A 10,352-nucleotide genomic window follows, 5' to 3' on the forward strand; every position below is an offset into this window, starting at 1 on the left:
ACTGTATATCCACAATGCACATTTGTTATATCAGTAGTACAGAGGGCCGGTCAAATCCCAGCCAAAATCAAACCGCTGACACTTACATCCCTGAATCTCTACTAGGCAGTATTAAGAGGAGAGGTATTTTCGGTCAAAGTAATCCAGAAACGGACTCCACACTCGAACCGAACCACGCGTAATGTGCTTTAGTTTCTCTAATTTAGAGATGTGCCATAACATCCCTGACCCCAACATGCATGGGATGGAGGGGCAGATGATTTCCAGCACGATGAAATCAATCGTCGGGCGAGAAGTGATGAGAAAGCCGCAGCCTCCGATCTGCTTGTCTTCTGATTGGATAACGCGATATGGGATTCACGATGCGATACGACCGCGATACGATGCGATGAATAAAAAGTTCAGTGGCAACAAAGTCTGACTGTGCAGAATTATGTTTATTTTTGAGACACAGGTCTTTCTAGCGATGCCATTGGCTCGTTTGAACGTAAACAACAATTTTAAAAAAAAACTCGCTGCATGCAGATTTGTGTAAAACCCACTGCGGATTTGTAGTGTTTGTTTATGTACTCTTCGCACCAGTGGGGGGGGGGGGTGGGGGGGGGGCGCATGAAGATGAAACGGGGAAACTGTAACCTAGGGAAACCAGAAATAACGGTGACAAAAAAACTCACAACAACAACAGAGACAAAGGCAGCCGAGGGAATCAGAGGATTCAGAAGCTGTTTTGATCGTCATGAAGAGATGATGAAATCCTCCGACAAGCTCAGCGGGTCCAAACTCCAAACTGTTTACCTTTAAAGAGTCGAGATGTCAGCATGCAGATGGAGACAAAGGCAGTGAACCAGTAGAGGAAACAGAGATGCTTTTCAACCGGTCACATGATATTTTAGACCAATGGCAGACGGTCACACACTGGCAGCCAGGATTTTTTTTTTTTTTGTGGAAGACTTTTTTTTTACTATTTATTTTATTTTTTAGGGTTGTTTTTTTTTATCTTTCTTAATCTTAATTTTATCTTTTATTTTTATTTTATTTTCTCCTTACTATTTATTTTGGTTTTTATCTTACGGTAATCCCAGTATTTACTTGAATGTTGCTGTTTTCCACCTCTGTTTCACACTGTTCCATTGCTTTTTTTAAAATTCATTTTGAGTATTCCGCTTTTATTTTGACTGTCAAAGCACTCCGCTTTAAAGGTGCTATATAAATATAAAGTTACTATTATTATTATTATTATTATTATGTGATGGATTTAACTGGTCTGGGCAGCAAGCCTGTGTGGAGACCGAGGCCAAAGCGGCACTTTGTTTTTTCCGTAAACGCAAATTTTTGTTCGTACAAAACTTAAGCGCAAATTTTACAAGCCGTTCTGAGGATTTGAATCAACATCCTTCTCTAACCTTCTTAATCCTTCTGTAACTTTTGCTTGTGTTCAGGTTGATGGTGTATCCTCCTCCTCCAGCTAAAGGAGGAATATCAGTAACCAACGAAGACCTCCACTGCCTTAATGATGGGGAATTCCTAAACGACGTCATCATAGACTTTTATTTAAAGTGAGTTCTGCTTTGTATTTGTAATTTGGGTGTTCTGTTATCTATAGAGAAAATCTCCTCCTTCCTTGCTGCATAATCACTATGAGCCTTCACACAACACAGGTGACAAAAAAATATTTTAATTTAATTTTTGTATAAGTTTTTTTGCACAAAAAGGGTTGGGAAACTTACTTTGCTGTGGAGGAAAACAAAACAGTTGTAACAGAATCAGTTGACTTTTTGTAAATTTTGGATGTTGGAGTCAAATGAGCAGATTCTGAATTTCTCTTTGTGTTTGACTGCAAAAGACTTCACACAGCAAAGAATGATGGTTTGTGTGAAGTAAAAAAATAAAAAATATACCAGTAAAATAATAATTGACACAGTGTATGCTCTGTCACTGCTTGCACACTTGTTTGGAAACTTTAAATTTATAGTTTTATATTTGCATCGCTTCAGAGTGAAATGACTTTTGAACTGTGGTTGTCTTTCCATCCTAGATATTTAGTTCTAGAGAAGTTGAGGAAAGAAGACGCACAGAGAAGCCATGTGTTCAGCTCCTTCTTCTACAAGAGGCTGAACCAGAGAGAGCGGAGGAATGCCCCGGACACCACCAACCTGCCGTGAGTTTCCTCTGCCGCCTCCTTTCACAACAGAATATGATGTTAACTGTGTTTTTTTAGCTAACACACACTCTGCTCCCTCTGGTCTGCTTCCAGGATCCAGAAGAGGAAGCACAACAGGGTGAAGACGTGGACTCGGCACGTCGATCTGTTCCAGAAGGATTTCATTTTCGTTCCCATCAACGAGTCGTGAGTCTCCAGGCTGTTTTTGACAAAACATTTCGCACAAATCCTCTGCTAGTCTGGGAAAAGAATCGAAAATTAAATTGGGAACTCTCCAGGTGTTGAAAAGTTGAATTGATAAACCGATGTATGGTAAAAAAAAAAAAATAAGATATACACGACTACACAGAACAGATGTAGTTGTAAACCCACTGATTTCACATATAGTGATGTTTGTTGTTGTGAGGAACAATCTTAAGTTATCAAGTGATATGAGTTGGCAGTCAGTATTTGTGTCCAAAAACTCCAAAAACTTTGAAGCCAGTCATGAAATTAAGGTCTGGAAAAAGTCTGGAATTTTTGTAAACACAACAAATATGTTGGAACCCTGATTTTGAAATGATTGAAGATTTTGGATTTATTTCTGATGCTGTGTAAGACTGAGGCTGTAGGTGGTGTTCAAGTCAATTTGGTTTTATTCTTAATGGGATGAACAATCACTGATGGAAAGGCAAAGGCTTTGGAAAGAAATTCATACATAGGATCAACTTCACTATTTATATTTGTCTAAGAAACTCATTTAAAACGTTTAAGCAGAAGCCTTTAGATCAGAATGGCTTTAAGAGAATGAACAAACATAGAACATTCAATCAGGTGGGTCTTAAGTTTATTCTTAATAGATGAAGCTGAATTTGGTCTTATTATTAAAGTGTTTTCTCTGCTCTTCCTCAGAGCTCACTGGTACCTGGCAGTCATCTGCTTCCCCGGCCTGCAGGGAGCGGAGTACGAGCCCAACCCGCTGTACCAGGGTCCGTTCCCGGGCTCGGCCCCCGGCTCGGCCCCCGCCCCCGCCCCGGCCCCGCCCCCGCCCCCCGCCCCGGCTCCGGCTCCGGCTCCGGCCCCCGTGGCGGCGGAGGATCGAATCCCGGAGCACTGCCGCCCGCTGTCCCCGGACAGAGACGAGGCGGCCGGCTCGTCGGAGCACCCGTCCCCCGGCGGCCCGGAGGCGTCCGCCGAGCCGCACCACCCCCCCGCCGCCGCCGCCGCCGCCGACCCCGCCAAGGAGAACGCCGCCTTCACCAACGGGGGGCAGGAGCCTTCCAACGCCGCCGCAGCACCCGTCAACGGACAGGTGGACGAACCACAGTACACAAGTGAGTGTCCCTGTTGCTATGAAAAAATAACAGAATATTCCCCTTTCCTCTTTGACTGATACTTCCAATACAGGGGAGAGAAATGACGATTCTTTAATCAATTCATATCAATTATACTTTTCACTATAATGAATCACAGACATCAAGATCACCAGGCTGTAGCTGCTGCTGGTGATGCACTCACCCCTAGAAATTTACTGATGAGGTCGGTGAGTGTGACAGACGGTGAAAACCAAAAGTGAAAGCAGGGAGGTGTTTCCATGCCACAGTCGTTAATTTCTCATAATCGGAGTATGAGCTTTATCGGGTTATTCTGACCCAGTTATGATGTTTATATGCATCAACACAAAATCAGATTACTTAAAATTTGATTAGATTCAACTTTATTGTCATTGCACAGAGTACAAGTACTAAGACAACGAAATGCAGTTTAGCATCTAACCAGAAGTGCAAAAGAAGCTGTAAAAGTGCAGTGCAATGTAATGTGCATATGTATAATATATAAATAGAATAAGCTATAAGGGTAGTATGAATGTGCTAAGATATATACAGTATGAACAGTATTAACAGTATCAACAATAGAACAGTGGATATGAGTAAGCAACATATATGAATATGCAAGATGTATATATATATATATATAGAGTATATACAGTATGAACAGTATGAACAGAGTGGTATGAATACGCTAAGTATATAAATAGAATAAACTGTAAGGGGTAGTATGAGTGTGCTAAGATAAATAACAGTATAAATAACAGATAAATAACAGTATGAACAGTAAGTAACGGGTCAAGAACAGAATTGAATCCAACAGTAGAATTTCAAAGTAGAAGTAGGCTGGTTTGGACAGCTTTGTTTCTTTATTTTGGTTCTATAATTGGTCTTTAATCCAATACCAAGAAGCATTAAAAAAGGTCTCAAAAATATGAAATGTGGCTTTCTGGGACCCGCAGACACCCTGATAAAGAAAGAAGAGCCAAGAAGAAAGTGTTTTTTTTTTTAAATGTAATGTTATAATGTTGCTTTTTTTGTTTGTTTTGGTCTTTTTTTTTGTGTGTGATTTTTAGGCGAGTTGCACAGAATCAGTGTGTGTTACGGTTCGGGGAACGGGAACGACGACACCTACACCTTCTCTGACGACCACAGCTCCTGTCAGGTACTCAGATCTCCTTATTCCATATATTCATTCATGTGTTCGTCTCTTCCTTGTCTCGTTTGTCTCCCGCTGGCTGTCTCTGTGTGTCTGTGAGTCAGGCACTTGTTGGTCAGTAGAAGCTTCAGATTAAGTTTTGGTAATGTCCTTGCTGTGTGTGTGTGTGTGTGTGTGTGTGTGTGTGTGTGTGTGTGTGCAGGACGAGTGCAGCGAGGACGGGACTCTGGCGGACGACACGGTCAACTCCGACAGCTCCGGCTGGTCGTCCAAACCGAACCTCTGCAAACAGTTGAGTGGGCTGAACTTCTGTGTTTTGGCCTCAGGGTGGCACTGTTGCCCTGCTGACACACAAAGCATTTTGGGGAACATTTTAGGAGGCTGTTGTGTCGCGGTCGGTGGTGCGGTGGAGGGAATAAACAGCTGTAGAGTAGATGAACATCATTAGGAAGTGTGACTCTATTCTGAAGACCTAGCTGGTTGGTAAAATTAAGTCAAATTGGCTGTCAGTTTGTAAATCTGTAAACTGCAAACATCTGCAATACTCTCTGGAATTTTTTTAGTCTTCTTTTAAAAGCAGACTAAAAACATCTCTCTTTTCGCAAGCTTTTAGTTAGGTTTAAAGTGTGTGGTTAATGGGAAAACTTTTATTTTAGAATCAGTATTATTACTGTTATTCCCTTTTTAATAATAATAATAATAATACCTTCTTATCTTATTCCTTTTTATTGTAATACCTTCTTATCTTATGTTTTTATCTTTTTTTATATGTTGTTATATATGTAATACCTTCTTATCTTATATGTTCCTATCTCATATGTTTTTGTCATGTATGATCTTTGCCTATTTTTTTGCTTTTTATTTTAAAGCACATTGAGTCTACGCCTGTCGTATGAAATGTGCTTTATAAATAAACTCGACTTGACTTGCAAAGCTGTCAGCAGGTTTTTAGCCAGTGGAAACTCTTTTATTAGCACCATGACGACGCCCTGTCTTTTAGATTTTTCATTTTATTGCACTTTTATTACTTTTTTTTTTTTTTAACCCAACAAGCATTTCACAGACAGCAAAGTGCAGGAGGTCCTTGCTTGTGTTGTATTAAAATCTCATGTGTACGTCTTTGGATAAAAGCGTCAAATGCCAAATGGGAAATTGTAATTGTAAATTGTAACCTAAACAAAGCACAACATTTACTCAATATGATATTGTGGCAAATTCATATTAAAACAGCTTGGGAAATTGTTTTGAAGTGAAATCAGAAATCTATTTAGGGCCCGATTTCATAAAACAATGCAGGTAGTGGATACAGACGACTATTTTCATTTCGGTGTTATATTTTCATGGGTTTCATTGTTACAGGCAGTCGTACCGACATGCTGGGTACTTTTAATCCTCTAACCAGCACCATGGGTCATTTGCAGCAGGAATGACCCAATTTCCCTTCATGGATCAATAAAGTTCATGTTAAATTAGTGACAGTGGCTGGTGAAATTTGGGGTGAACTTGCTACAGTAGCTGTGGACAAGAAAAGTTAATGTCCTGGCCTGGTTAATCCGTGTATCATTCGTTCTTTTCATATTCAGTTGAGAATCCAATCCATTTATGAATCTGATACCAAAAAACAAATAACGGTTTGTTTTTTGTACTTTCGATTTTATGCTCAAGTCAAAAATAGGAAATGAAAAAACGTGCCATGGGCCAAACTTGATTTTGATATTTAATTTGTTCGATTTGTGTGATTCTGGGTAATTACTGGTTTAGTTTTGACTTCTCTGCCCTTGATCTCTGCATTCTCACCTCGATACGCAGCCATTACTGACTGCTAACTGTTTGTTGTTTTCCTTCTCCAGGCCTTGTATCCTCATCATGGACTCCCTGCGCGGCCCGGCCAGGTCGACTGTGGTGAAAACTCTGAGAGAGTGAGTGGCTCCTGCTGCACCTGTTCACAATGCCAGGAGCACTTTCAAATAATTCTTAGGGTTTGCTTTAAATAATAATAATAAAACTTTATTTATATAGCACTTTTCCAACAACGTTACAAAGTGCTTAACAAACATAATTAAAAAAAACAATTAAAAACAAAAGAAAAACAAACAGAGATCATGAAACAGAGGGGAATAAAATGAAGTTACCCAAAAATATAGACTGTCAAAAGTGGGATAATAAAACACAGCAACATATCAAACATTCATAAAAGCTTTCCGATAAAAGAATGTTTTAAGAAGAGATTTAAAAGACACTAAAGATGTTGTTAAAGGAGAATACCGGTGTGTTTTAAGTCTATCCCAGCTGTTCCTCTCTGGTTCTGCACACAGTCAGCATAGTTCAGATATCAGTGCTCGTTCTCCTCCTTCATTCATTCTTGTCCGGTATGAAAAACAAACTTCCACAGAGCGATGGAATCCATCACAGGAAATTTATTCAAAATATATAATCCCTCATACACATGGCTTTTTATTTAGGCCCTCTTTGTTGGCAGGGACAGCAGTTCAAGCTAGATTTGACACTGTAAAAGTTTGTATTTCAAAAACACAAATACATTTTAAAAAAATCGAATTCCATAAAGCATCATGCATTGTAAAATGATTGGGGGAAACTAGACGTTAATGCGCTGTAACTCTAAACGACACCGGTGTTCTCCTTTAACCGGACTGGAGAAGCAGAAACACTAATCATGGTATTTAGTTTTTAGATAATTCAACTTCAGTCTGATATTTATAACGGAATACAACAAAGCTAACAACTTATTATTTTGATTGGTAGCTCTAGCAATTATTACTGAAATTGAAATAGTACTTTCTTAGACTGCTAAACTACTAAATTACAGTCATGCTTTACCACCAGCCGCTGGAGACTGATAGAGTGTGTGTGTGTGTGTGTGTGTGTGTGTGTGTGTGTGTGTGGGTGTGTGTGTTAGGTACCTGGAGGTGGAGTGGGAGGTGCGTAAAGGGAGTCAGCGGAGCTTTGGGAAGGACGTGATGAGGGGCTCCAGCCCCCGTGTGCCTCAGCAGGACAACTTCAGCGACTGTGGAGTCTACGTCCTGCAATATGTGGAGAGCTTCTTCGAGGTGAGAGGAGGGAGGAGGGAGGAGGGAGGAGGGAGGAGGGAGGAGGGAGGAGGGAGGAGGACTTCTTATCTTCTATCACTTTTAATTCAACTAAAATCCTCCCACTCAAAGCCTCACTCTTACTTTCCCTGTCATTTCATTTCCTGTTTCCCTTGTCTTTTCTACATTTTGTTGTTTTTGTTCCGTTTTCCTCCTCGTTTCGTTTAGTGCTGCCAATACGTTTCTGTTGTCCAATTCAGTTATAATAATAGTGAACTTAATTTGTGTAGCACTGAGTTGATAAAGTGCTTTAACAATCAACTAAAAGCAAACTGACTCCTAAAATAACCACAGCAAGTAGAAACAAGAAGACAAAAATTTCGGTGCAGGTGAAGATGGATATCAATATAAAAAATTTTTTTATTGAATGCAGATGCTTATTTGTGAATTGTACATCACTTATATGTTAATCCATGCAGACAAAAGCATAAATAAAGGGGGGAAAAAAGATTATTCTCAGCCCAACTTGAGTGGAAACCAGACTTAGAAACAGCATTAAAAAACCAGGAAGGGAGACAAGTTTAGTCATGGAAGATCTCTGACTTGAAGCCAGTTTATACTTCTGTGTTGAAGTGTTGCTGTGACTTCTCTGTAGCTCTTTGCGGTGCCGCTGTATCTTACTGCTCCTCTCCAAAAAAGTAACTGAGCGTAGAGCGACACAAGCCAATACGGTACCGATAGTGAAGACAACATGGAGCAGATGGACGAGAGACACGAGTTCACTGATATATTCATTTGTACGACTCCTCGTCTCTGAATTATAAAGACGACCAGATGTCACTGAATTCATGGTGAGAAATATCCCAGAACAAGAGTTTCAGAGAATGTAAACAGGACTACTTGTTGTTATTACTTCATGCCAACAAAGCGCCACACTGCCATCTAGTGTTTCGATGGTCTACGCACAAATCCGCCAACGCAGAAATAAACATAAATGCTCGCTTCAATGCAGAATTATAACTTGGTCTTTAGTCATGGAAAAGTCCTGGAATGTTGTGTTTATTTGTTTATTTGTTTATTTGTTTATTTAAGGATCCCCATTAGCTGATGCCGTGGCAGTCAGCTAATCTTCCTGGGGTCCACACCTGACACACTGTACATAACACATTACATGATAAACATTAAATTACATTAATATACACTAAATTACATCAATATACATTATTATAAAAAAAAAAAATGCAAAAAAATTCATTCATATACAATTCAAAGCCAGTCAACACTGAATTTTTTTTAGGTGGAATACTAATTAACAATCAATATATAGATAATATTTTAAAAAAAAATGAGAATAATACAACCCATATGAAGCAGAACACAAATATTGAAAACTGGTACAGAGTTATACCTCCTACTATTCAGTCTGTCATCTGCATGCCAATTAATGCCTCTTCATAATCTGTAATGTGTCTTATTTAAAGAGTCAGCAATCACTGACGTTTTGGATATTTTTGTTTTGTTTATTTCCCCTTCCACATAGAACCCGATCCCCAGCTTCCATCTGCCGGTGAACCTGTCGGAGTGGTTTCCTCAGCAGCGGATGAAGACGAAGCGCGAGGAGATCAAGGAGCTGATCCTGAAGATCCAGGCCCAGCAGGAGCTGGACCGGAGGGAGAGCGACCCGGCCCCTCCGCCGCCCGGCTCCCCCGAGGAGCCCGAGATCGAAGAGACTTCTGGGTCGGCGGTGGGCGGGCCGCAAAACCTACCCATCAGCCCCTGAGACGACCCCACCACCACCCCCACCCCCCCCCCTCCCTCCCCTCCTCTTCATCCCCCCTCACTCCCAGACTCCCACCAGGGGGTCAAACCTGATTGTACGCTGCTGGTTTCCCACATCGATATCTCTAAAAAAAAAAAAAAACGGTCCTTACTCCTTCCATTAACCACAGAAAACCCACAGACACACACACACACAACAAAACACATTTAAAATTTGTATTGAATAAAACATGAAGTGTAAATATGCTGGAGTTTTTCCGCTGCCTTTGTAATTTACTGTTTTATGACTCGCTTATGACGTGACCCGTTAAGTTATGTTTTCATAGATGTTATCTCCAGGAGGATCTGTGCAGAATATACTGTTACGCTCTTGCATCGTATTTTTTATGCTATCAAGTTGTGTAGAAGAGGAGGAGGAGGAGGAGGAGACGATAAAGAGAAAGTTGCTGTCATTTGTAAGTTATAATAATCCACCAGTCCGGAAAAGAAAGCTGAGTTTCCCGCTGGCGAGTCGCAGTCCTGGTCTTGTTGTGTCTCTTGGATGTGGACTGGATGAATCTTCAGCATTAAAAACAACCGTAGATGCAAGAGCACTTCCTTTGCCTTAGCTCTTTATTTATGCTGCTTTACTCTCTTTAAAAGTTGTTAAAAGAATGAAGGCGTTTTGTCTCTTCGGTGTGTTTTTGTTCCATGTGTCCGGGTTTCTTGTTTGTTCAAATACACACAATGATCTGGAAAAGTTCTGGAGTAAGGAATTTGATCATTTCCAAGTCTTTCCGTTTGGATTTTACGCAAAAATGTTAAGGAAAAAATACAAATATAACTACACACGTTTGTAGTTGTTATATTGAGATTTATTGTGAATAATAATAATAATAATAATGATTTTATTTATATTG

At 40.2% G+C, this 10,352-nt stretch overlaps 1 protein-coding gene across 1 annotated transcript in view; it reads left to right on the forward strand.

The window, feature by feature from the left end:
• Positions 1–10,106, forward strand: part of LOC139660162 (sentrin-specific protease 6-like) — a 13,973-nt gene extending 3,867 nt beyond the window's left edge. The window contains exons 3-11 of the mRNA XM_071538233.1: positions 1,440–1,556; positions 2,036–2,158; positions 2,255–2,347; positions 3,053–3,474; positions 4,545–4,633; positions 4,830–4,918; positions 6,478–6,546; positions 7,545–7,695; positions 9,215–10,106. Coding sequence (XP_071394334.1) covers positions 1,440–1,556; positions 2,036–2,158; positions 2,255–2,347; positions 3,053–3,474; positions 4,545–4,633; positions 4,830–4,918; positions 6,478–6,546; positions 7,545–7,695; positions 9,215–9,454 — 1,393 coding nt within the window. The 3' untranslated portion in view covers positions 9,455–10,106. The remainder of the gene's footprint in view (positions 1–1,439; positions 1,557–2,035; positions 2,159–2,254; positions 2,348–3,052; positions 3,475–4,544; positions 4,634–4,829; positions 4,919–6,477; positions 6,547–7,544; positions 7,696–9,214) is intronic.
• The last annotated feature ends 246 nt before the right edge of the window (positions 10,107–10,352 follow it).

The sequence above is a fragment of the Centroberyx affinis genome, unplaced genomic scaffold, assembly GCF_046629955.1.
Source record: "Centroberyx affinis isolate AG114_WGS23_722 - 3 ecotype Tasmania unplaced genomic scaffold, CSIRO-AGI_Caff_v1 ptg003228l_1, whole genome shotgun sequence".
Lineage (NCBI taxonomy): Eukaryota > Metazoa > Chordata > Actinopteri > Beryciformes > Berycidae > Centroberyx > Centroberyx affinis.